Source organism: Peromyscus maniculatus, chromosome 3, assembly GCF_049852395.1.
Source record: "Peromyscus maniculatus bairdii isolate BWxNUB_F1_BW_parent chromosome 3, HU_Pman_BW_mat_3.1, whole genome shotgun sequence".
In the NCBI taxonomy this organism is placed as follows: domain Eukaryota; kingdom Metazoa; phylum Chordata; class Mammalia; order Rodentia; family Cricetidae; genus Peromyscus; species Peromyscus maniculatus.
In genome coordinates, this window is record NC_134854.1 from 77,569,897 (window position 1) to 77,597,608 (window position 27,712).

Genomic DNA, 27,712 nt, shown 5'->3' on the forward strand with positions numbered 1-27,712 from the left:
CCCATAACATGCCATCAAATCAACTCTTCCCCTTCTTGGAATTTTTAAGCACCAAGAACCCACCCACCCCACACACAAACATACACATTGTTCAGTTCTGTGGAGAGAGGGAGCATGCAGACCTCTAAACAGCACTGTGGAACTAATTTACTTCATGAATAAGTACAGTTCATGTGCACAAGCAAACATCCAAACAGCTAACGGCTTCATCTGCAGCAGAAATCATTGCTTCTTGTTATTTGTGTCAACTCAGGCATTCCGTGTAATCACATAAGGCATCTGATAACACTAATTTACTCAATAGGCAGAAGTCATGTCCACCTGCTACACACACGATCAAGTGCCAAAGCTAAACAACAGTGATCACACCCACCCTCCTGTCTTCCCTACCATAAGCCCTGCGTGACATTCCTAGCAACAGCTGCCCATAATGCTCAAGGTTTAATGCTAATTTGAAGGAACAGCTTTCCTGGCAAACCACAACACAGCAGCTGCTTGGAGACAGACCGCATCCCTCTACCCATCTCTTGCCACTGTCCATCTTTCCCACTCTATCATGAAACCTAGAATAAAATTGGAGAGGAACTATGGGTGTAGGTCAATGGGTTAGCATACAGGAGGCTCAATCCTAAGCATGGAAAAAGCAGGGAGGGAGCTGCAAAGCTGCTTTAATATTGTTCTTTTTTTTTTTTCATAAAAGCAGGGTTGAGGGGATGAATGAGGGTAAAGCACCGGCCTTGCACATCAGCTTCCCAGAAGCCACATTCAAAGGCCAGTGGGCAAAGCGGCTTAGGTGTAACCCTGCTACATGGGATGCAGAGACAGAACTCCATGAGCAAGCTGGATAGCCACACGAAAGAGCTCCAGGTTCAGTGAGAGATCCTGCTTTCATGGATTAGGTGGAAAAATCCAGGAAGACACTTGCACCTGCACACACATCTGTGCCCTCAACATATGTAAATACACAAATAACACACACATACACATGCAAAACATTTTTTTTACAAACCAATTATTTCCCAAATAAACTTTATTTTCACAAAGAGTATCACATAGACATAGAAATTTAAATATGACACATGGAACAATTATGAGTCAAATTACATACATGTGAAGTCACAGTTGGTGTTTGATTTTTCCCACTAATGGGAGGGTCCAAAGATATTGCTATAAAAAAAAAAAGGCAGATGGCTTATACAACCATTATTACTGGTATATCTTTCTTTCATACTTGTTTGAATGTTTAGCTGAGGACTGATACAAATTTATATAACTGAGTAATCAAGATTCTTTCTCTGTCCTTGCTCCAGCACAGATGGCGGCAGCAGCTTTGGTGAAAAGCAGCCTTCAAGACACACCACTGTCCTGTCATGACAGTCACGGGCCTTCTCACAACCTCGCCAGGTTCAGAAAAATGCTAGTGCTGACAGCCATTTTATGGTTATACCTGACATCTGCAAGAACAGGTCTTAGAGTATATTCTTCCCAATAGCATGTTTTGGTGGGGAAAATGTCAATGCATAATTAGTAACTTCTACAAACAATAGGAAGTGATAGGAATGGGTGAACTAAGACATATATCTGACCCTTCTCACGGGTCACTGGGGGTGGAGGATGACTGAGGCAATTCAGAGCAAATGTGACAATTTTTCTATGAAAACAGAGACATTCCTGAAACCTGAGGAGAGCTGTGATCTGCCAGGAACAGCCAGAACTGTCCCCAGAGGTAAAGACGCAAAGGAAATGGGGCCCAACAGATACAAGCGAACTTGCTTCTTCCATAGCAGAAAATAGAAAAGTGAACTCAGGGACAGAAGACGCATCTACAGCTTAACCACCAGTGCTGAGCTCCTCAATCAACTTCCAAACAGCTCCTCTCATCCAGAAAGAAGTACTGTAAGACCAGCGGCTTCCCATGGGCATCAGAACAGCAACAGCTGGACAATAGTGCACTTGATCCGTTCTTATAAACTAGGAGAAACTATTTCTAACAGATGGAGCTCTGGGAAGTCTGTTGTAAGTATTTGAGATAACATGGGACTGGAGAGATGGCTCAGCGGTTAAAAACATGGGCTGTTCTCCCAGAGGTCCTGAGTTCAATTCTCAGCAACCACATGGTGGCTCACAAACATCTGTAATGAGATCTTGTGCCCTCTTCTGGCCTGCAGGCATAAATACAGATAGAACACTGTATATATAATAAATAAATATTTTTTAAAAAAGGTAACAACCAATTTGATTAAAATCAATTTGAAAAACAGAATTAGTCATCATTTTTAGAAGCCAATTTGAGATAAAATGATAAGTATCAATTTTCAAACCGAGGATAAGTGTATTGATAGCAGTTGGTATAGGTTGGCCTCATTTGCAGTGTTCCATCAAAGTAATATACCAGCTGTAAACTTTACACACTGAAGAACCAGGAGGCTAATCCGGTAGCCTTAAAGTAAACATTGACTCTAAATACACCTCCCTGCCACGCCTACCATAGTTTGAAGCATTGATCACAAGGAAACAAACACATAAATTATTTGTCTGACTTATCTTACTAGGCCATTAGCCACTATGAACTCTTGGCAGAACGTTTCAATGCACACCTATTCATGAGTTGCTAACTCCTTCATTCATCCAACATTGCACATCTCCACAGGGAGGCCATAACTGTTAAGGAATGAGGGGCCACCATATGTCTCCTCAAGCAGGGACTCAAAGGCAGGTAAAGAAAAAGCTACTTCACTATAACATGAAAGTAGCAAGCCCTGGATTATTATAAAAGCTTTTAAACACATCAGTCATCTAACTTAGAGGAAACAGAAAGAGGCCGCCGTGCAGGGAAGTGATTGTGCTCCAACCTGTTCATAGGTTGCAGCATGTTTCCAGTTGCAATACGTCACCATTAGAAGGAAGCAAGCGAACAAGCTTTGTGTGAACATGGAAACGACCCAGAGGTCTTCCACTCAAAGATGACTGTTTCTTTCCAATAACTTACCAGAAATATGTGGATATTTACAAAATCTATGGGGTTTCTTAAATAACAGAAAATAGTACAAAACTAAAAACAAACAAAGCAAGAACAGAATGTTAATGTTAAAACTACAACTTCCTTTAAAGGTGCTGCCTTCCCTTTACAGATGGACGCATATAAAATGGCAGGTGCGTCCCTACAGTTCATCATGCACATAGGTGAATTCTCTAGCAGATATAAATCCATCTTTGTCTTCATCTTCTTTATCAAAAATATCCTCCACCAAAGCATCATGGTGGCTTTCATTCACCACTGCACCGTGCTTCTCAAACTCCTTCTTTAGATACTCTTTAACCTACAAAATAACAGCTCTCGTTAACAACTGGCTCTCATTATAATCCACACACATTATATCATTGTAATGATATAGAGCAAGTACAAAACAACTCTGTGACCCAAGCCTAAAGGAGTTAAAACAACCTTTGCTTTACAGGTATGATGGAGACATCAAATAGTTTTCAGAAGTGAAAATAATGCTTATATTATGCATATATATATACACACATATATTTACATAATCTTTGTATCAAATACAACATTTTTATTAAAACCTATTACCTGCCTTTTTGCCTTTTTTTTTTAAATTGTGTGCGTGTGTGCATGTGTGTGTCCCTCCATCACTCTTACTCCCTCACTGCTTGAGATGCAGTCTCTCACTGAGCCTGGAGCTCACTGATAGCCACCCTGGCTGGCTGACAAGTCCCAGGGAGCTCCCTGTCTCTCTGCCTCCCCAGTGCTGGGATGGCAGGCAGATCGCAGGCATGCACCAGCACACTCTGCTTTTCCCATGGTACTAGGGATCCCATCTCAGGTCCTCATGCTTCTACGGCAAGCACCTGAGGCCTGGAGCCATCTCCCCAGCCCCTTTGCTTGTTTTAAGCCGGGTTCACTTTCATTCTCATAGCTGCACATTAAGAAGTCAACATTTAAGAATGTTGATTGCACAGCTCATTTAAATTTGTGCGTGTTCTGAAGTGTTTGTGCATGTGCTTGTTCAAGTGGGGTTGTGCATTTATGCACATGTGTATGCATGTGTACAGAGGCCAGAAGTCAACCTCAGATATCATTTCTCAGAATCTTGTTTTCTGAGACATGGTCTCTCACCTGGAACAGCAGAGTAAACCACTGGGACTGGCTAGCAATCTCCAGGGATCTCCCAGTCTCCTCCTGCCAGCTCTGAGATTATACACACACACTTCCACACCCAACTTTTGTCCCCCCTTGGATTCTGGGTCTGGGACTCCAGTCATCATGCTTGAGTGGCGAGCACTTCAGCGACAGCTATCTCCTCATCTCCCATCTATGGGCATTTTTAAGTCCTGGATTATCTACCAATACTCTCTGACTCTGAATGGTATTTATTACTATTCTTCAGGACAGAAATGCCTTATTTATTAACTCCACACAGTACAGTATCATTGACACAGCGTTTCGTGTGACGTCTCATGTTCTCAAGAGAACCAAACATGGTGGTGAACTAGCCTGACTGATCTGCTCGCCGCGGGATGCCTATGGTAAATGTGCTCATCCACTCATTGAAAGTAGGGGAAGCAGGACATTAAGTGTTATGAAATTTCATGTTTGTCTTGGTGTTTTATTCAATTCGGCTTTCAGATTGCTTCTTGTATAGATTTAACTGAAAATAAAAATGTAGGCTTTAAAAAATGTTTGGGCAGCATTTTAAAGTGTTGACAGAATTGACATAACTTTAAAAATGTTAACTATGCCAGGCCTCTGACATTGTTCACTAGGTTTAGCTAATATTTTCACAGCATTATACTGAAACTACTGAATAAAATATACTTTAAAGAAATTATTGGCATCATAAAATCTTCCAGAAGTTGGTGAGATTTGATTTTTTTAATGTTCTTTTAAAGTTTAACTTATAGAAGAGGGGATTTTTTAAGATCTATTTTTATTTTATGAGTGCTTGCCTGCATGTCTGTATGTGCACCACATGCGTGCCTGATGCCACAGAGGTCAAAAGAGGCCATTGGGCATTGAATCAGCTGGAACTGGAATTACAGACAGTTGTGAGCCATGTGGATGCTGAAAATTGAACCTGGGTTCTCTGGAAGAGCAGCCAGTGCTCTTAACCACCAAGCTATCTCTCCATCCCAAGAGACACATTCTTGTTTTTGTTGTTGTTGTTGTTGTTTTATATTTTCGAGACAGAGTTTCTCTGTGTAGTTTTGGTGCCTGTCCTGGATCTTGCTCTGTAGACCAGGCTGGCCTCCAACTCACAGAGATCCGCCTGGCTCTGCCTCTCCAGTCCTGGGATTAAAGGCATTCGCCACCACTGCCCAGCGAGTGAACTGAAGTTTTTATGTACTTTTTTGTTTTTGACTCTCAATAACCAAAGAAAACTTTAAACAAATTATGCTGCATGATTCCTGGCTTACTTGAATGCTATAATTCACTTTGCTGAAACTAAGAGATAAGTGTGTAATAAGAAATACTATACTGCCAAGCATGATAGTGCATGCCTTTGATGCCAGTGAAAACAGATGGATCTCTGAATGTGAAGCCAGCATGGTCTACATGGTAAGTTTAGGCCATTGGGGCTAGTTACATAGAGAAACCCTTTCTCAAATTAAAAAAACAAAAACAAAAATTAAAAAAAACCGACAAAAAATACAAAAAAAGAAATATCATATTAATCAAAAGCTAAGTTTTAAAATATATATAAATTATATATACACACATATCAGAAAATGTTCTTAGAAAGGTTCTAAGTTTTTATAATCAAGAGGTTTGAAGTAATTATGTGCTAGAATCAAATCATGTAAAGAAAAGCCAATTTTTTTTTGTTTGTTTGTTTTTGTTTGTTTGTTTTTCGAGACAGGGTTTCTCTGTGTAGCTTTGCGCCTTTCCTGGAGCTCACTTGGTAGCCCAGGCTAGCCTCGAACTCACAAGAGATCCACCTGGCTCTGCCTCCCAAGTGCTGGGATTAAAGGCGTGCGCCACCAATGCCTGGCTAAGAAAAGCCAACTTTTTAGGAGAGAAAAAAAGATATCATAATATGCTTGACAGAAGCAACTTTCACTTTAGATCTGTGCCCCATCCAAGTCTGTCCAGGGTTTATTTCTAAGTGGTTCACCACAGAAGTCACCCCTCTACTTCCTCCCCTCCCCCTTCGCCCCTGCCCGGTCACCTCTTTTCTCTCATCAAATTCTCCCATCACTCCTCTGGTTCCAACTTCTAAAATGTGCTTATCCACAGAAAGCTGGGCTGGCCCTCGCCTGTCACAGGCCACACGCAGGCAACGCAGATCTACCGGGCAGGAGGTCGCACTCCATAGGTGCCACTGTGCTCCACAAAGGGGCAGCAGCACACAGGAGCAAAGCTCTGTAAGAAGCGTGCACCGTGAAGACAGCGCATCCATTCTAACCAGCAGAATTCCCATGCTGATATATGACTAGGCGTATAAGGAAATTGATTTTGAAGGCCATATCCATTTGGGACGTCTCCAAATTTCTCTACTTTGGATCCCCGAAACATGTGTATGGGTGCCTCAAATCTATGCTTTTCTGGCCCTATCAGAGAACCTCTTGAAACGAGTCAAGCCATGACAAGAGCTTGGCTTAAGTTCACCTAATGCCTGTATAACAATTGTGAAAAAAATATTTTGTCATTTCCAGTATTCTCCCCAGAGAGCTTCTAAGTATTTCTGGCTTTCCTTCAATAGACCTTTCTCCGAAATTCACTGCAAATAACCAGAGCTTTGTCAAAAGTGGCTGCCAAGGAACAGAGCTTTCTCTGATGGAGTAAATAAGCAAATAAGGCAGAGTCAGCAGCGTGGCCGGCAGAGTGGCCATTGGGACAAACTGTCCTGTAGCTGTGTTCCTCGGCCAGCTTGGGTCAACAGTGCATACTGCCCACCCCTGTCAGAATCCAAACAACGCTGGGCGCCTGAAGGATGGCTGCCTTTGGATACACTGGTTTCTGAGTCAGAAGTCCAGACGTGCCTTCTAAAATAAGATTATATTCTCCCTTTTCATCTGAACCCATGGCTATGAGTAGAAAAACTGTGTACCTGCCTGTGACCATGCCACATCAGCAGGATCTAATCAGGACCCTGTAAACTTGAAAACCAAAGCAGTCCTAGGAGTGCCTATGCTATAATTCCCTAATGTCTTTAAAAACACAATCAAAGGCTGGGGACATAGCTCAGTGGATAAGACCATTTGCTGTGTAAGCACGAGGGCCCAAGTTCAAATCCCCGGCACTATAGAAACTGCACGTGCCTGTAACCCCAGCTTTGTGGAAAGGAAAAGGGGAGATCCCAAGAGCTTGCTAGCCAGCCAGCCTAGCCAAAGGTTCAGTAAGAATCTCAAGGTAATAAGGCAGACAGCAATAGGGGAAACACCCCATGTCCTGCTCTTCTGGCCTCTGCATGTACACCCATGGGTGTACACACTGCACATTTACAGGCATGAACCATATATGCAAACCAGACACATAAATATACATATAACTAAAATGCTGTTTGCAACCCCCATGAATCACTAAAATGCAACCCAGCCTGTAGCATCATTTGTCATCACATCCCCACGCCACCATGGACCAGTGATCTCAGTTCTCCCTCCGTAAACTCTGACATGTAAACAGATGCCATTTGTTTAGGGTAAAGTGATGTCATGTAGTTGGAATGAACGTAAGGAGAGGGCTAAGGGAGGTAAAGGGAGCAAGAAGGAGGAAACAGAAGTTATTATATCCATCTCAGGATATGGTCTGTGAATAAAGGAAACTACTAAATAGTATGTACATTTTTTCTGCCTTTTGTGTAAGTCAACTAATGATAAATATTTGCCTAAACACCGGAAAGATACATTAGAAACTAATAAACCTGGATAGGGTGGAAGGATCCAGTGAAGGATGAAGATGATGTGGGCACAATAAACACATTTTTGTGTTTTGTTTTCTAAGGTGCTGAGGATTGATCTCAGAGCCTTGTATATTCTAAGCACATGCTTGGCCAACTGAGTTACATGCCTAGCCCAAGACTTCTTAATATATATTAACTTGTATCAGTTGATTTTTTTTAAGTCACAAGAATATGTTACATAATTTCTTTTAGTGAGAGAAAATTTTACAACTTATCTTGGATGTTGGGGGAGGTATGTAACTGTTAACACTACATCATATGAAATTCAGTGACATGGATTTTAAATCCCAGTGCTTACGAAGCCGAGGCAGAAGGTTCACCAAGTCAAGGCATGCCTGAACACCAGGAGCTCCTATCTCAATCAAAACAACAGGCAGCAAAACAAAATTACAAAGAAACAAACCCACTGGTGTCCATAAAGATCTCTTGGCTCCCAACAACTTTGTTTGAGACACCATCATTTCCTGGCTCTGAGAGTGAAACTCACCAAAACATTTAAAAATGACTGAGCTTCGTAGGGAGGCAGAGCCAGGAGGATCTCTGTGGGTTCGAGGCCAGCCTGGTCTACAGAGCGAGATCCAAAACAGGCACCAGAACTACACAGAGAAACCCTGTCTTGAAAAACCAAAAAATAAAAATAAAAATAAAAAGACTGAGCATCCACCTGGACATGGCACACTGGGGACTGACTATAGGTAGGAACCGCAGGGCATGTGTCTGCCTCCACTTCCTTCTCTACAAAAGCCAGTGACTGAGAACACTTGGGATGTGGAGAAGTCCTTCTTCCTCCCACCCCAAAGGTTAGGACTTCAGATGGCTGAGGAAGATTTCCCTGTGGAAAATCCAGAGCTAACTTAACAATAAACTTGGTCACGTCAACTGCGTGTTGGAGAGTACTATGAAACACACTCCCAGCCGGTCTGCCATCTCGAACAGGAACTGTCCACATGAGGAATTTCTCGGGACTTACGTGTTTCTCCTACATTCAGAACGGTCATGAAAAAAACGAAACTTCCCAAGAGCCAGGGGTGAAGACGAGACACAGTCAACACCAAGCAGAGGGAAAGAGGAAGTGGCCGGAGACTGGACGTGCTCTCTCAGTGCACACAGTTTCCTAAGCAATGGTTGCCCACAAAAAAGGCAACTTTCGAAGCACTTTAGGAAAGGCTGTGAATAGTTTTTTTTTATATCTAAATAAAAAGAAATTTTCCTTATTATTTACTTATTCTTTGAGAATTCTATATAGTATATTTTATCATATTTTTCCCAACCCCTTCTCCGATTCCCTCCCTCCACCCAATTTCATGTTCCTTTTCTCTCTTAAAAAGAAAAAAACCACTAAAACCCATGGAGTCTGACTTGTGATGGCCACTACTCCTGAGCATGGGGCCTGCCCTGGAGTACAGCTAACACACCCAGTGTCACTCCACTGAAGAAAATGGCGTTTCCTTCTCCCAGCAGCGAATGTATTTCTGAAAAGTAGAAGAAAAACAGCCAGAGGCAGAGGGTAGCGTCACCTCATGCTTAGAGAGTTTCCAGTCGTCGTTGAGATCCATTTCTTGAAACGATTCATGGGACCTTGGGCCATTTCGAATCTCCAGGAGGTCAATGTTGAATATCAGTGTGCTCTCTGGGGGGATTTTGCCTGATATGAGGAGATAAGGAAAGTTTTATTTAGAAGATCTGAAAGTATTCATAACAAAATCAATTGTGGTAACAGACATTTTAACTACATTAAATGAAAAGGCCCTCTAGGATTGTCACAGGCAGTGGAAATCACTCATTCTATAATTACACTTTACCCGGGAAAGAAAAGCAGACTCAAAGGAGGAGTTACGCAAACTGGCAGAACAAAGGACTCTTGTGTGGAGTAGTGATAAAACATATGCACATATGCAGATGTTCCCGATGCTAAGTTTCAAATATAATTAAGGCCCTTCATGTTACATGTCAAGAATGACTTTTAAAGGGCTTTGAGCAATTCAGACTTAATTATATTACAAGAGATTTACTAATTTAGATCAGAAAGTCTTGACCTTCAAGTACATAGGGTTGGTGCTGCCGTGCCCACCACTGGGAGGCAGTATAGAACAGTGTGAGCTCTGTTCACATCTGCTGCCTCTAGGCATCAATTCCTTCTTTGTAAAATGAGATTGATAACATTTTCTGCCTTAGAAGTCCATGAGAAGGATAAAGGGTAAAAACTTATGCAAAAATAAATCGCTGAGTATTACTCATGATAAATAGTAAGAGCCTGATATAAATTATTAAGATATAATTTTCTTACAGGCCTTAAAAATAATAAAGGAACATTCAAAATTTTCAACAACTTAGGAAATACCTCCCTGACATAGAACTTTATGCATTTGTTGAAGACATTTCATCAGAAAAGAAAAATCCAAATGAACTTCTGTAAAGAAAGCTAACAAATCTTCAAGAGTTTAAAAAAACAAAACAAAACAAAACAACAACAACAACAACAAAAACCTGTTAAAATCTCAGGTACTAACAAAAAAGCCCAACTAATAATCAAAGAAACAAACCCTTCTTGTAATTTTGGGCATTTTCCCCCCAAACTTTCAAACTTGCTTTCTTATAACTATTTAATAGAAAGGTCTGGGCACACTCATTAAACAAGTCTTAGCTATGTCCCCATGGAACTTTCCTCAAAGTTCCATGGAAGGCCATTAGTAAGTTTCTAAGAGGACAACACTCACAGTGTGAGCCAAAGCTTACCGTCGTGCTGGAGACAGGGAAGGGACATGCACTTAGGTCGGAGGGAAAGCTGGTATCTTTCCAAGGAGGCATGCAAGCGTGTGTTAAAACACTACGAAACTAGTGGCAAATACACAGTAGAAGAATTAGTTTCATGACACCGGAGGAAATGACTGCATGCTATAAAGTACAGCTGAGTTAATGCATGGACAACTACGACCGCACTGCATACATAAAGTTAATAGTGAAAGAACAAAGACGCAGGAAAGAAAGACTACATCTAGGCACCTTTTTCCCTAACTACTGGATTTCTTTCTGTGAAGAATATAATCAGAACTGAATTTGGTTAATAACCAAGCCTGTGGACCATGGCTTAGATAGCTAGTCCTACTTTGGAGTACATCATATTCATATACAGTACTTAACCTCATTAGGAAACTGGGGCAAGGAATCTTGGTCCCTACTTTGTCAACTGAAATGCTTTGCTGAAGAATGGTGTGAAATCTATTTAAACCACATCAGAGTGATTCTCTATCTGCTTCTGATAGCTTCTTACAATTTTTTCTCCACTGTATAAGTACTACATTTTCTTCACAGAGAATTTGGAAGATAGAATCAGAAATGAATATAATTCTCAGAATCACAATATACTATGAATATTTTATTCATTGTGATACACTTTCAGTGTGCATATACTCCCCCTTATACTCACAGGGAAAGCTAGTCATACAGAAAATCTACTTGCTACTTTTACAATACACACATTTCATATGTAACTCATATTTGGCTAACCTCTGATGATAACACTCAGGTTGGTTTCAATTGTTTTAATGTAAAAAACAACACAGTGGTAGACATCCTGGTCCACTAACCTGTCTCTTCAGATCTGGCCATTGGCTCAGAGCAGATTTCAGTGAAGAGACATCTGGGGCCAGCTGATAAGCATCACCAAACAGCCCTTGGAGAGCTGTATAAACTCAGCCTAAATACCAGGTATGTCTGTGCCTTGGATCCAATTGGCACAAAAACTGTGTGGACAGCCAGCCAGCTTGTAACACAAGGAGAATTATTTTTAATTCATGTCAATATATTATTTTAAAATAAACTATTGAGCTGGGCAGTGGTGACACACACCTTTAATCCCAGCACTCACAAGGCAGAGTCAGGCAGATCTCTGAGTTAGAAGGCCAGCCTGGTTTACAGAGCAAGTTCCAGGACAGCCAGTGCTACACAGAGAAACCCTGTTTTGAAAACACAAAAATAAGTAAGTAAAATTAAAATAAGCTATTGAAAACTTTGCAAATACATTTAAAAGCAAGAATGAAAGGACTCCCAATGAAATCTACGGTGTGGAAGACTGCCTGGCTGTAAATATATATATACATACATACACACACACACAGCCACACATCAAATTGTATCCAATGATCTATATTCCAAAGGTCCAAATCATCAAGACACTTGTTGGATGGCCTTTCTTGTTGCATTGTTAAAGTGAGTTGGTGGGTTTCCATTTGGGAGGGAGGAAACATTCAGAGACGCACAACAGTGATGGGTACACAATTTTACCTTTTCCTTCTTTGCCATAGGCCAGGGCAGGAGGGATGATGAGCTTTCTCTTCTCTCCCACACACATCCCCTTCAAGCCTTGGTCCCAGCCTTTGAGAGCCTCCAGGATGCCCAGGGTGAACCAGATGGGCTGACCATTGTTATGTTTGTGGCTACCAGAAAGAAAACACATTCGAATTTAAATCATTTTGGATCTTTTATCCCCCATTAGGAATTTAAGCCAGAGTCCCATGAATGCTAGATGAGCACTCCATACATGAGAGATATTTTTCGTGACTTTAAAACAAAGATCACTGCTATGCTTCATTTTGTCTACCCACCAGTGGTTAAGCTTATGACCTCAGAAACTAAAGAAAGCAGCCCTTCTTGGATTGGAAACACACACACACCCAAGTCTACTTCATAGCAATTCAATTAATTCCCTGCTCACTTTTCTTGATGCAAAATTCATAAACTGAGTCAGTCTGAGAAGGGCAGAGGAAATAGTAAAAATAATAATAACAATTAATTTGAACATGTACTTTAAAGCAAGTATTGTAAATTTGTCTCTAACTTCAGTGATAATCCTGTTGTTGGTAAGTATTCTTAGAAGATTGTCCCCAGGATTTGATCCTCTGTCTCTCAAACCACAAGGAGCTCAAATCTACAGCAGTTGCACATAACCTACTGTATATATTAAACCATCTTTAGATTATATATACTATAATGTAAATGCTATATAAATAGCTATTATATTGGATGACAATACAAAGTCTGCACGAGTTCAATACATACATACATACACACACACACACACACACACACACACACACACATTTCAAATATTCTAGATCTATACTTAATTTGAATCAAGGGACACAGAACCTGCAGACAGAGGGCCAGCTAATCTAGTATTAACTCTTTGTACAGAGAAAATGGAGGTTAAGTGTACAAGCATTTGACTTCAGATATACCTAACTCCTCAGTTCAAGGTCTTAATGACAAAGTTATATTTTCCCATAAGGGCTACAGACCAAGGAAAAATTCAGGAAATGTCTTGAATTTGAGAAGGAAGATAAAAGGCTAGAAGAATTACTGCTAAAACATGAAGGTCCATTTGCACCCAGACACAGAGACAGGAGTATCTTTTATTCTTTTCTTTTCTTTTTTTTTAATTTTTTTTACAAAGTAATTAGTCCGTTCTTTCTTTTTAAATCTATTTAAATTTATTTTATGTGCATTAGTATGAAGGTGTCAGAACTCCTGGAACTGGAGTTACAGACAGTTGTGAGCTGTCATGTGAGTGCTGGGAATTGAACCCCAATCCTTTAAAAGAGCAGCCAGTGCTCTTAACCACTGAGGCATCTCTCCAGCCCTGATATATCTTCCTTCCTGTCTACAAGCCTTCGTGATGGCCAGTTGACTGATGGTTCCGATGCATGGAAAAGGCTGCTTTCCCCTTAAATCTCCACTAACACCCAGATCCTCTCCAAAGATCTACGATGGGGCTACTCAGAAAATCCTGGAGCAGTAGCCCCTCAAGTTCTGGAAAGGAAAGGAACAGGAAGATGTCCTAGCATCCTGAGAGACCAGCTTAGTTCAACTACTAGAGAGCAAGGAAAGTGTTTTATTTCAGGATAACTTTTTGGTGTGAGTAAAATGTCCCTGTGCTAAGTTTATGGGTACCATGGTTACGAAATCTGGGTGAATGGCATTCCTTCTGGGTAAGTGGCACTGCATGTGCCTTCATGATCATGGGGCAAAAAGAATGGAGAAGCCGCAATCATGTGACCACATTTATTACAGCTAAGCCAGTCATCACACGGATGATGGTTCTGGCAACACAAAACACTCTTCGGAGGCTTATTTAATGGTATTTCTCCATTAAATATACCAGTTATACCCAGTAAGACAGGCCTAAGACTTTACATCAATGGCTGTATGACAACAGTCCCCTCCCCAAGTACCAGAACATTAGCAGTGAACTGCTACAAAGTAGCAGGTTGTTGGCCCTGAGATGGGAAAGAAATTAGGCTAGACAGGAAAGAGGTCAGACTGAAAGCAAGGACATAACTGAAATTTTGAAGTGCAATGTCACAGTATCGGTGACTAACTGCTGTGCCCTGGCCTTACTGGCAAGGACAAAGTGATGGCAATCTGTTTCCAGAAACTTTTACCAGAACAGTGTTCAGAGAGAAGCATCATTCACTACCCTCAGGCCTCACAGAAGACCATCTCTCAAAGCAGTTTATTAAAACAAAACAAATATAAGGACCTAAGGTGAGTTAAAGCTTGGGGCTTAGCTCATATGATTCCCTCATTTGCAAAGTCCTCCTCCAGCTCTGCCATGATAATCTCCACTCATCATTTTCCCAGCTATTCTTCTGTTCTGAATGCTAATGCTGGTCTATTACCCTCCCCCCTCAGCACAACTAACTACAGGCTCCCCACACTTTGCCAGTGCTCTCAACATCTGCACTCTCCACCAACTGAGTCCTTTCCTATCTCCCCCTCCCTACACATGGAGTACTGCGGGAGGACCAGAACTTGTTTTTAGCAAACTTTGCATCTCCGGGACCTGAAATGCATCTTTTAGTGAGTGTTTACAGGCTGGATGAATGGATGGATGCAGATGGTTAGAAGGTGAACTTTCTGAACGTCCCTAAGGAAGTGCTCGTTAAATACTTTCAGAATGGAAATCATTACACCTGTGAACATTACTTGCCGCCTTTCTTTGTTTATGGAAAAGAAATGCTAGCGCAAAGCACCTGGAAATCCTCCCACTATGACTTCTATAACCACACCTACTCCATCAATGAAGCCTGAGTTTCTAGAAGAAAGGAATGACTCCTGAAATCACCATCCTGTGCCACCTGCCAGAAAGTTAAACAGGTCAATGAAACAGCATTTGTGCATCGTTTAGAAACCAGCAAATAGATGATTGTGCATTTTGCTCTTGAAGCAAAATGACACATTTTAGTATTTCTTATGCCCAATTAAAAGTGGAATCAGGTATTTTTACCTAAGGAATGGAGTTTGAGATAGAAAATTCTGTTAAGCCTTTTCTACTTACTGCTTAATTATAACCTAAGTATTTCTGTAAAACTTCAAATATTCTAGATCTAATTTTATAAAGAATAAAGTTAAAGGAAATTAACTTACGAAGACTACATGTTTCCAGAAATTCTTTCAAGGCCTTGTTCTCTAGAACTGGCTTTTGACAATTTTTTCTTCCAAAGGTAAGCAGGTGTTTCAGTTTTTTCTGTTTTCTGAGGTAAAGGAACTGTTAACTTTACAAGAGGAGGGCTGGTGTGACTGGGTGGGTCCTTTACCGTTCTGCCTACGAGGCATAATTACTTACGTGGAGTGAAACAGGGAGCCGTCCTTTTCTAAATAGCCCTCGTAGTGGACCAACATCAGGTCCCCTCCCTTGGTCTTGCGATGGCAGATGAATGGCTTCTGGAGAACTTCGATCTTCACTTCTGGCTCCGGGATCAAAGCTGCACTCACAGCCATGACCCCCAGTGTCAAGATCGCATTCCACAAGAAAAACCTCATGTTACCAAAGCAGAGAAAGGGCCCCCGACTTCATAGAGTTAAAATGTGCCGAAAGCGACGCCGGCCTCGGGTAAGTTCAGGACTCCCTCAACCCTCCCAAGAAGACGTGGCACTTTTACTACCAACTTTCCCACACACTGAGAACTCTCCTTTAAAGAGTTAAAGCCCCATCCCAACGTGATTGGCTCTGATAAGGCGGCTGCTTTGGAAGAGCTCTCTTCCATTGGCTGGTAGTGCTGTCCATCAGGCTCCTCTCCAACCAATGGCGCTGCAACAGTCTAGTGCTTCGGTGTGGTGTTGGGTCAGACCGCCGGATCCAGCCTCTCCGGGTAGTCCTAGAGCCCGCGGATTAAGAAATCCTCCCACCTTGGGAGAGCAGTTTAGTGCAGAGCTATCAGGAAACTCCTTGGGGGAGGGCTTCGTAAAGGGCTCCAACTGAGCCACTGAAGAGCCCCGGGCCAGGTGACAAGTGTCTTTTGGAAAGACCGGATACTGGAGAGCACCCACCTCCAAGATACCACAAACAATGGTTCAGTACTGTGGCTTACTAACTTAGAACGTGAACGCTAAGGATGAGTAAGGATGCTAAAGTTCACAAAGCACATTCTGGTGCAAGATCCTCACTAATTTAACTTTTTTTTTTTTTTTTTTTTTACCATTTAGACAGTGTGTAAGTTAGGCTTTCCATTCTTGGGTTAAAACATCATGACCAACAGCAACTTGGGGAGGAAAGGATTTTTACCGATTACACCTCATATCACAGTCCATCATCCAGGGGAGTCAGGACAGGAACTCAAGACAAGAGTCGGGAAGCAGGAACTAATAGAGAACCCATGGAGGGATGCTGCAGTGAGTCTTGCTCAGCCTGCTTTCTTATAGCACCCAGGACCACCTGCCCAGTGATGACACCACTTGCAATGTGCTGGGCCCTCCCCCATCGATCAGTAGTTAAGAAAATGCCCTACAGACTCGCCTACAGACAAATCTTATGACGGTTCAGAGCTCATCTTTCCAAATTACTCTATCTTGTGTCAGACTGGCATAAAACTAGCTGGGACAGAAGATAAACAAATTTAGGCTAGAAGTTAGTGTCCTGCTTAAGGCCACTTGGCCACAAAGAATTTGCACTCCACCTTAAGACTAGACCTGATTCATTCCACAAACATCACTGTTAATGACTGCTGTGATTCATCACTTGAGTGGCCTTAGCATTGAGTAAATATTGGCTAAGGGCATCTCTCTTTAAAGAAGAACTAGCATTCATGTTTAAATTACACAGCTTCAAGTTCCTAGTTCTACATTGTTGCCCTGACTAGTCCATTGTAGTGGCCCGAGAAGAAACTGGGAATCATCAAACCAGGATCTCTAGATTAAAATAAAAGCGAATAGGGCATTAAGCAAGGTGTGCAGTTCAAATAAATAACCAATTAAGTTATATATTATTTACTAAACCTGTCACCCTTACATTAAGGAGAAACAAAATGCCCACACCCTAGCACTTCAGAGCATACTTCTGTGACATTAGCACTTGGGTTGGATTGTGCTCTTTCTAACATTTCCCTTCCACTCAACCTGTGATTAACACTTTTCTTGGCTAAAAATCCTAACAACGGTGCATGTTCACACTTTCATGGGCATAGGCATACCCCTTGGGGAGCTTGCGAAAATGCAGACTTCGATCCAAAAGGTCTGGAACCCGGGCGAGATGGTACTTTTAACAGAACCCCAGGCGAAGTCAACGCCAGCTGTCCAAAGACCGCTCAAGAAAGAGGCCCTGCAGTTTGGATAGCACCTTGCCCCGGAGGGCAGCCGGAAACGCAGTGCAGACTTGACTCATCCGAGGGTTCCGGGTCTCGGCCCGAATCCTTCTACACTGACAATCTTGACCTTCAAAGCTGAACCCCTGGGGACTCGAATCGTGGGGATGATCCGCTACCCACGTCCGCCTCCGCGCCCCGCCCTCCAGCCCCACGGCGGCGCGGCCAGACCCCCGGCGCGGATTTGGGGGAGCGCGCACGCGCGCGCGCGCGCGGCGCAATGAGCATGCGCGAGCGCGCCGGGGCGGGCGCTGTGAGCTCCGTGGCCGCGGAGAGGCGCCTGCCCGCGACCGCCGCCTCAGGGGCCGCGCCTCCCTCGCCTCGCTCCGGCGGCCGCTCCGCCTCGTCCACAGCGACCGACCGCGCCAGGCGCAGGCGCAGGCGCAGACCCCGGCCCCGAAGCTGGTGCTCCTCGGCTGTCGCGGTGACCCCGCCCCCGGGCCCAGGATGTGAGGCCGGTCCGGTGTCCCCGCGGCGGGCCGGGGCGGCGTGGGGCCCGCGGGCGCCATGGAGGGCGTGCTGTACAAGTGGACCAACTACCTGAGCGGTGAGTGCCCGGGCCTCCGTGTGCGCGGTGCGCCAGGCGGCGCCCTCCGCCGGCTCGCGGCCCGGACCGACATTGGGGTGCAGCCGGCACCCGGGGCCCGCCACGGGGTCCGCCCCAGTCTCGCGAATTGGGCGCGGGGGTGGGGTGGGGGGCGGCCTCGCCTGGGCCCTAGGAGGCCTGTGGCGGGGTGCCGAGGGAGTGCCAGCAGCCCCTGGTATTCTAGAGTCTCCACAGACTCTCCCTGCGCACCTTCAGGGTCATCCCCCTGCAGACCGAGGTAGCGCAGCTCTAGCTCCGCAGTCGGAAGCCCCCGAAGTGTGCGCCGGCGTTCGGCTTTTCTCGCCGAGTATTTCTTTTGTTCCAGACTCTGTCATAAAGTGAATGCAGATATTAGCAACCGTGTCCTTGCCTTGCCCAGCACAATGGCTTAAAAAATAGCACCCTGCCCCCTTGGAAGCACTTTCCGCAACTATCTAGAAGTTAGAACTATTTCCCAGCCGTGAAGATGATTCGCAGTGAGCGTTGCTTTCATCTGATCAGCAAATAATATTTAATAAGTTACATGCTATATGAACTGCGCTGGGTGCGTTTTTAAAGTTAAACTTTTTATTATGGGAAATGGGTTAACATGGAACGTGTCAGTGAGAAGGCAGGAACCAGAAATCTTCCCAGCTAGAGTTGGAGTTTCCCCACCCCCCTTTGATGGGGCAGTTCTGCTGTAAGGACAGACGGGGCTGGGAAGAGTTGGCACTGTACCTTTGAGGAGGTCACAGCACAGTACAGGCGGAAGTACACCTGTCGGCGTGTACCTGAAATCGCTCTCTGGGTAGCGCAGTAATTAGCACTGAGTTATTTCTCCTTTAATCAATGCCAGAGGGAGTGATGGGAGGCGTTGCCTTTACAAAGGCCTTCATTTCAAGGATCTTCAGTGATGTCAGCAGAGAGATTAGGTTAGATGCGGATTACTCCAAAATGGACTTCAGTATGATGAATTCTGGGAGCCCATTAGCATGCTGCTTATCTGAGGAGAGGAGGCTTGACCCTGACATTCTCCTTTTGAGGTTGTCCTAAACTCTGAGAGGTGGTGTGTGCATCTTAATGGTAAATCCTTACATCAACTTCACCCCCTGCTGTCTCTGTCTCTGTCTGTCTCTCTGTCTCTCTCTGTCTCTCTCTGTCTCTCTCTCTCTCTCTCACACACACACACACACACACACACACACACACACACACACACACACACAGCACTTTCTTCTCCAGCCCCAACTTAATTCCCTTCCTCCTTTTCCTCCCCTTTCTGTATGGAAAGTTTTGGTAATAAAATGCTCCCCCCCCCCCAACCTCCCCATATCCTTCCCTGGGCCATGGTTTTTCTAGAAGAGTCTTTGGGAATCTTTGTTCTGGGATGCCCATAGCATCTGTTTTGACGTTGAGTCTCCTTTTTTCTCCCGAGTTAGAGTCTTAGTACTGTTGAGTGGTTCCTGGGTGAAGCCTAAGGATGGCACTGGAGCCATAGCTGCTGGTTCTTCTGGCTTGCCAGCCAGCTCGCCTGTCGTTAGAAGCCCTCACACCCCTGGCTGCTCCTCTGGATACGCCGAGAATTGTGGTTCAGCACATTGTCTTTCACTGGACAATGAACTTACTTTGGGAGAGAATGGGTCTGACTTAGGAAGGTCACGGTGGTCCTTGTTTCCTCTGCTCTCCTTGGCTTGTTGGTCTCCCACAGAGGGCTGTTGGAGTGTGAATGATGTGCTTCGGGGGAGAGGTGACTCCTTTTTTGCTTCTGAAGCTTTGGTTTTTAAAATATTTTTATTAGTTCTTTGAGAATGTCACACAACTTATTTTGATTATATCATCCTGCTTCCCTTTCTTCAATTCCTCCCAAATCCACCCTTTCCTCCAATACTCCCTACACAACCTGAAGTCCTCCTCCTCCTCCTCCTCCTCCTCCTCCTCCTTCTCCAGCTAGTGTTGCCCAAATGCTCTCCAGTGGGGGCCTGCCGGGATCATACCTTTAAGGAAAACTGACCCTCCTAGCCACCATCAGATGCCAGCAGTTTCTCGGTGCTGGGATTTCATGCCCTGCCCCCAGTTCCGCTGGGATTTTGTCTGGCAAGTCTTGTGGGTGTCGTCACAGTCACTGAGTGCCCCGTTGTGTCCTTGATGTTATCTACCATCCTTGAATTTGACAGTCTTTTCACCTACTCTTCCACTAAGATGCCTGAGCCTTAGGGTTAGGCTGTGATATGTTTGTTCCATTTAGGACTGAGCACTCCAGTCTCTTAAGTCTCCACACATCGACCAGTTTAGGGTCTCTGTGTTCATTGACATCCACAATGAGGAGAAACTTCTCTGATAAGTATTAAGCAATGCACTGATCTACGGGTATAGGAATAAGTCATTAAAAGTTGGTTTAATGCTATGTCCTTTTAGTAGATAACAATATTAGGTTCTCCTCTCGGGCCTGTTACCTATCAAACCACAAATTCTTGGTCTTATTAACAGTGCCAGGAATGAGTTCCATTTCACAGAGCAGGCTTTAGATGCAATCAGAAAGTGGTTAGTTATGTCCATAGCGTTCATGCCACTGTTGTACCAGGGGGCATATCTTGTCAAGCCAGTCATTACTGTAGCTCATAGGGGTCACAGCCGAATGAGACTGGAGATTGCATTTTTCTTCTACTCCCATGCATAGCACCCTCCAGCGCTAGGAAAGCTAGCCAGTAGGATGAAGCTGAATACCAGCTTGATTACTGTGTTGTTACTCAAATATGTGGCATATGAAGCTTATTTTAAAAAACCTTTTTGATTATGATTTGCATATAGTTACTTTAATATATATATGTGTGTGTGTATGTATATATATAATCCTGAGGTCTTCTGAAATTTTCTCCAAAAAGAGCTCATAACCTATCCCTTTTATGTAGCTTGTGTATTTCTGCTTGTGAAAAGCTTGATAAGAGATACTAGGTGTCTGGTGAAGGGTATGGTAATGCACACCTTTAATCCTGGCACTCAGGAGGCAGACGCAGGTGAATCTTTGTGAGTTCAGAGGCCAGCCTGGTCTACATAATGAGTTCGGACAAGCAGGGCTGCATAGTGAAACCCTGTCTCAAACAAACAAACAAAAAGAAGGTGTTGAATTTGAATGGAAAACTTTAGTATATCCATTCAGCCACTGATCTTTGGAGAATGTATTAATTACTCTTCTGTGGTGCTAGGGATCAACCCAGGCCCAGTGTTGCTGGGTACATGCTCTTACCATCTGCAGTCCCTGATGATGATTTCATTTACCAACTGCTTACTCATAGGCACTACGCTAGGAACAGGGGAAGTAATGTTGAACAGGCAGACAGCTCTCTTGCCCTGCTTGTGCCTTATGATCTGGCCTGTAAGAAAGATTGGATTAGGTTCCAAATGTGTATGTGGGCTCAGGGACAGCTAGGAGGTTGGTCTGGGTTGCTGGGGGAAATTGCTTTATTAAATAGAGCCAGAAGATGAGTCAACCTACCTAGGCACGTGGACCAAGACAGCTGTGCAGCAGCAGTAGAGGGTGGTGCGGAAGAATCTGACACAGGAGCGATCGATGTGTGAAGACTTCAAACAGATAGGGACCAGGAGTCTGTGGAAAGAGGAGGAGACAACAGATATGCTAGGGTATTGGGGAAGCCTTATCATGGCCTGTGTAAGCCGTGTGGTATGGTGTGGTGTGACTGTTTATGTACATGCACAAGTGTGCAAGTGTGTGAAATTTAAATGAGCTACTCTGCTTGCAGCATTCAAAGTTTTCCCACTTACAGGTCTGGGGTCATAGCTCAGTGGAAAAGCTTGCCTATCATGCATATAAGATCCAAGTGTTTTGTTTTTGCCAGGCGTGCTAGTGGCACATGCCTGTAATCCTAGCACTCAGGATCCTGAGACACCGTAGACCAGCCTGGGCTGCATGGTAAGACCTTCTCTCTTTACATGTGTCTACTGCACTTCCTGTGTTTTGACAAGCAGTGCCGTTATTTTATAGGTGTCTATTATTGAAAGTTAGAAGCATCAGGTCTTGAGAAAAGCATCTAAATTTCTAGCATGAATGTGATTCAAGAAGGCAGGAACAGAAGAGAAAGCTCTTTCACTTAGTTACCAGTTTTATTCAATGCTCCTTGTGCTTAAGTGAAAAATGAAAAGCTTTAGGGCCATCTTTCTCTTTAAAGTACAGAATATTAGACATTCAGGGATTTGTTGTTAAAATTTATTTTCAAATGTTAGAAAATTAAATTTGAGATATTGATTGATTTTTTTTTTCAAGACAAGGTTTATCTGTATAGCCCTGGCTGTCCTGGAACTTCCTCTGTAGACCAGGCTGGTCTTGAACTCATAGAAATCCACCTGCCTCTGCCTCCCAAGTGCTGGGATTAAAGGCATGCACCACCACTGCCCAGCTAATTTAGGATATTTAAAAGGAATCAATATGTGTTGTGATATGCACAGTGTACAACCACCAGGCACTGTTTTCTCACTGTTCATATCTTTTAAAACCTAAAATGTGGTCAGTAACGTCCGAGCAGGCTGTTGGCTAGAGTCAGTGAGAGCGGGACTCGGACAGCAGCTCCATCACTGCCAGTGCCAGTCACTTGACCTTTCTTGAACTTTAGTGTCTTTCTTCTCCATAAAAAGAATGTGGCTTACTAGTTTAATTCTAAGACTGTTTGAAAATGCATCAGCACTTATAATGTGATACTGCTATTCTGAACATTTTGCGTTTGAACCTTACACGAACTTTGAGAAGCATTTATCATTTCCTTTTGAGATGAAGGCTTTGAATCACAGCATTAGATTGGGCTTAAGGTCACACAGTTAATAAGTGGCTCCAGAGTCATTGCTCCCTTACATAATACTGTCAAAGGTCCCTCTGGCTTGATCATTATATAATGCTAGCTGATTCATAACGTACCTATATTTGAAGCATGTTTGACCTAGAATGCAGGACTATTTGAGGGGAGGAGCTAGGGAGGAGTTGAGGAGTGAGGGAAGCTTTGAGTACGGAATACTTGGAATACTCGGCATATGTTTAACCATAGAGAGTTTCCAGCTGTGTTTTCTGCTTTACCCATTTTCCTGCCCACTTAGCAGACAGGAGAGCTGTTACCTCAAGCTCTAACCAGTTGCAAGTTTCTTGAGCAGGTTAGGCACAAACACATTGTGGCACTGCATTCCAGAAACAACAAAAGCTTGCATCATGCTGGCCAGGTGGCTGCCAGTGAGGAGGCACTGTGATGTTTCTCCCAGGTGGTAGAAGTAACTCTTGCCCTGTATCTTTATGTTGTATAATTGCCAAGAGGACATCTAGAACATGGTGACCCAGAGTAGGGGTCATGGTCTCACAGCTACTTGTTCATGCTTTTCTATTGTTGTAATTGCAACATTCCTCATTGAAATAATAATTCAGATACCATAAGATTCACTCATTTAAAATATGCAGGTCAGTAGCTTGTGTGTACACACACACAGTGCAACCATTACTACCATTCATTTTAGAGCAGTTTCACGGCCCTGCCTCCTCATGCATGTAGCAACCTCCGTTCCATTCGTATAGCCCTGCCTAGTCTAGCTATTTTCTATGTCATTTGCTTTCCTTGCCCTTGATAGAGTAGCTGACAGAAACAACTTAAAGGAAGAAGGACTTATTCTGGATGACAGCTTAGGGAACACAGTCCACCATGCCTGGAAAGGCATGGCAGTGTGAGCTTGCCCTGGCTGTGGCATCAAGAGCATGTGGCAACTGGTCACATTGCCAGGCAGTCCAAAAGTAGAAAACTTGGATCAAATGTGGAGCTGGCCTGTTATCTTCAAGCCTCCCCTCTGCCAGCTAGGTCCCATCCAGAAGGTTCCACAACTTCCCAGAACAGTTTGAAGAGCTGGATTCTAACTGTTTAAACAGATCACATGATTTTAGGATTTTATTTTGTTTATCCATGTCATGGCATGTATTGATTCATTTCTTACCACTAAATACTTCACTGCACACTGTTTTGCATATCTGTTTCAGTAGATGACATTCTTTCACATGTAAATGTCTAATGATTAACTTTTACACACGGAATCTTAGATTCAGTGACAGAGTGTGTCATTCAGTTCTTGCTACTGTGGTGAAATCCATGTGATAACCCTATAAAGAAAATGACTTGTAATATTGGAAGTTCTGGTCTGTGATCTGCTGGTCCTGTTGTTTTGGGCCTGTGGTGAGGTAGCATATCATGATGCAGTGTATGGAAGAGCAGGTCATTTACTTCATGGCCAAGAAACAAGCCAGATAAAGGTTTCTAGGGTCCTACAGTCCTCTAAAAGGACATTCCTATGTCCTAGACATACAGTTGTGACAACAAAATAAGCCTAGCAGCATAATATATGGTGGTGACCTCCCCACCAGGAGTGCCACACTCTCTCATTTTGCTGTATGATGTGGTTGGGTATATTGGGGGTGATCAGAACTGTGAACTGAAGAAAATTTGGGGATCATTTTTCTCAGATTTCGTTCTTGGTGTTTAGTCCTTATCATTTCCTGGTATCATCACTTTGGTTTTGTTTAGAATGAGCAAAAGTCAGCCAAGTTCCATTAGAACCAGATTTAAGAGAGATGATCTTATGTTGTGTACCAGACAGATATATAAGACAAGTAAGGCGCATCTAAATGCCACAATGCCTGGAAAATATGGAAAATACTGCTACAGAGAGCTGTTCTCAGTATTCTGTCCTAGCACAGGAAACTGAATATTTGCTTGAAAATACACTCCATTTCCTTCAGCTAGAAATGTTCTAAGACAAGAAGCTGTCCTTATTTTTAAAATCAGCGAAATGATTTCATAAATCTCTTTCAACACTATTACTCCCTTTTCATTTATTCATCTGAGAGGCCCATATTGAGCTTGAGTTTCTCATCCATCAGACTCTTTGAGAGTGCTAGGACCCCTGTTTGGAGCAGGACAGAGTCTTTGTGCTCAAGAGATTGTAGTCTGACAGAGGACCTTCTCAATCATGGAAATTCACTTCCACTTGAGTGTGGGTTTGGACATACAAATTTTTACGTGGCTGCCCCCAGGCTGTGACTCCCCAAGTCTTGGTGGATCACATGGTATATAACTGTCTCTAGAGGAAGGTAGGTGTTAATCATTCACTGTAGTGGCTTTCCTGAGATTTTAACAGCAACTTTGGATTGCCTCTGACGGCTCAACTGTAGGCATCTTGGGCCATCTGGTTTGGCATTGCAGGTGACTTTTGCTCCTTTCCTCTGTTGGCCTGCATTCACCTCTTATATAGAGAGATCAGCCCTAACTATTGTTGTTTATCTTTGGATCTTTGGGGGGGAGGGCACCACCCAGCTCCCAGATAAATCACACAGGAGGCTTATTCTTACTTGTGAATGCCTGGCCTTAGCTTGGCTTAGTTTCTTTCCAGCTTTCCTTGACTTAAATTATCCCATCTACCTTTTGCCTCTGGCTTTTCTCGTTTTCTTACTCTTACTCCATGGCTTGCTGTGTAGCTGGGTGGCTGAAGTCCTCCTCCTTCTCTGGCGCCTACCTTTTTACTACCAGATTTTTCCTTCTATACATTCTCTCTGCCTGCCAGCCCTGTCTATCCTTTCTCCTGCCTTACTATTGGCCATTCAGTTCTTTATTAGACCATCAGGTGTTTTATACAGGCACAGTAACACAGCTTCACAGAGTTAAACTAATGCAACATAAACAAAAGTAACACATCTTAAAATAATATTCCACTATACTACCCGTGACACCAGTGTAAGCAGCCAGAAAATAGGAAGAAAAAGAAGAACAAAAAAAGGAAAGTATAAAATTAGCTAACAGAAACAGGCACATTTTGTCAATAACAAATGTTAAGAACCCCCTTTTAGCAGCGATGAAAGAAAAGCGTCTTGAAAGAGGTAAGATGCAAGGGTGGGTAGACTTGGTGTGGACACAGGTAAGGCACAGCACTGAAAACAGGACCAAAACACGTTCTTTTCCAAAAGGAGGGAATATTAGAGGGGTGTGAGCAGAGAGATTATTACACTAAGCTGGAAACTGTGGAGTTTGTATGGTAGACAGTCACTCAGGACTTCAGAATAGGAAGAAAGAGTGGGTAAAAACAGTCTTCAAGGAAGACTAACCTGGCTGGACATGACAAGTGAGTTAGAGTGAAGTAGAGGTGGGGAGAAGGGCGGTATTCCCTTGTCACTGATGAGTAAGCCTAGGCTCACATGATAAATAACTTAATACAGTGAGCCCGTTCTGCATTACCATCCTGTCTGTGACCTCACACTCCATGTCCCAGTGTGGCACAGTGGGATGCTGAAAACACAGAAATACTGAGAGTGGAGGGGTTCAGTGTCTGACCTGGAGGATGAAGCAGAATTGGGCTTTCGGCTTACAGCTTGGATGGTGATGCAAGATGTGCTCAGAAAGACACCAAGTGAGAGGAAAGATGATGTTACCAGTTTGGAAGGAAACTTCGAAACTACTTAGTTTGCCTCTGCTAACTAGTTGCAAAGAAGGCTCAGAGCAATGAGTGTCTTGCAGCAATGACTCTTCTGTATGACAGGAGTCTCAGCTTAGGCCAAAACGTTCTCACTCTAGTCCGGTAGTACATGCAGAAAGCATGTACTACACGATAAATAAGTATGCAGTCTGTTTGCCCAGTGTACACTAGAGAGGTAACAGAGCAGACCACAGAGGCTCCATAGAGTTCTGAATAACTGTGATTATACTTAGCCCCTCACTATGCATACCCACCCTCTGTAAACCTGTCACTCTTGAGTCTGCGATCTTTTCTCCAGACTCTAAGCCTGACAATTTTAACTGCTAAAATCATGCTTTGTGGATAATTAATTGTTACTAAGGAGCCTGTAATTTGGCTAATTACAACTTACCTGTTATGATAAGGGGTGTTTCTTCCCTCTCGTCCTTCCTCCTCAGTTACTGACTGTCCTGGCACAGGAGCCCAAGGCTTTCCTAGCCACCTTCTCTGTGGGGCTCTGCTAGAGATGTTGAGTTATAGGTGGGTTCTGAGATCTAGTGTGACTGAGTGCCAGGCCAGATGCTGAAAGCCATCAAGGTTGTTGTGGAGGTCAGGGTTACTTGAGATCAGTAAATGCTTTGCTTCAGTTTAAAATGGTTCATTCTTAACACATATATAATATAAACAATATATGTTTGTCTTACCCACTGTTCTATGCTATGAAGAGACACTATGATCAAAGAAACTCTTATGAAACAAAGCACTTATTAGGAGCTTGCTTACAGTTTCAGAGGGTGAGTCTGTTATCATCATGGTGGGTTTGCATTGTGGGAACATGGCGGCACGAATGGCAGCAGACAGAGAGAAACACTGTACCTGGTGCGAACTTTTTGAAACCTCCAATCCCACCTCTCCAACACAGACTGCCTCTAACAAGGCCACACCTCCTAATCCTTCTCAAATAGTTCCACTCCCTGATGACTAAGCATTCAAATATATCAGCCTATGGGGCCATTCTTATTCAAACCACTACAACACTGTATTATAACGTGGATTAAAAACATGGAAACTATAGTTTTATGGTAAAAGTTAAATTTTGGCTTACTGCTTCAGAA

At 43.4% G+C, this 27,712-nt stretch overlaps 2 protein-coding genes across 3 annotated transcripts in view; one reads left to right on the top strand and one right to left on the bottom strand.

Annotated features, from left to right (window-relative positions):
• Positions 1-1,012: 1,012 nt before the first annotated feature.
• Fkbp14 (FKBP prolyl isomerase 14) lies at positions 1,013-16,252 on the bottom strand. The gene is made up of 4 exons (XM_006992177.4): positions 15,538-16,252; positions 12,198-12,349; positions 9,431-9,558; positions 1,013-3,320 (listed from the first exon to the last, which is right to left on the bottom strand). Exons 1-4 carry the CDS (start codon positions 15,732-15,734, stop codon positions 3,162-3,164), a joined length of 636 nt encoding a protein of 211 aa, XP_006992239.1. The 5' UTR covers positions 15,735-16,252; the 3' UTR covers positions 1,013-3,161.
• A 1,687-nt stretch (positions 16,253-17,939) lies between these two features.
• Positions 17,940-27,712, top strand: part of Plekha8 (pleckstrin homology domain containing A8) — a 53,814-nt gene continuing 44,041 nt past the window's right edge. The window contains exon 1 of one of the 2 annotated variants that reach the window (XR_013049865.1): positions 17,940-18,098. Coding sequence is in view for 1 of the 2 variants with exons in the window: in XM_076566836.1 (XP_076422951.1) it covers positions 18,059-18,098 (40 nt within the window). In the remaining variant the exon portion in view is untranslated. The remainder of the gene's footprint in view (positions 18,099-27,712) is intronic. The other variant, XM_076566836.1, reaches the window with a different exon arrangement.

Bases quoted from the DNA above. Each gene is read 5' to 3' on its own strand.
- Fkbp14 (XM_006992177.4), bottom strand. From the start codon at position 15,734: ATGAGGTTTTTCTTGTGGAATGCGATCTTGACACTGGGGGTCATGGCT. The intron at 12,350-15,537 runs GTAAGTAATTAT...TCTTTCTGGTAG, and splicing joins GGCTCCCTGTTTCACTCCAC to CCACAAACATAACAATGGTC. The intron at 3,321-9,430 runs GTGACGCTACCC...GTTATTTTGTAG, and splicing joins GGAAACTCTCTAAGCATGAG to GTTAAAGAGTATCTAAAGAA.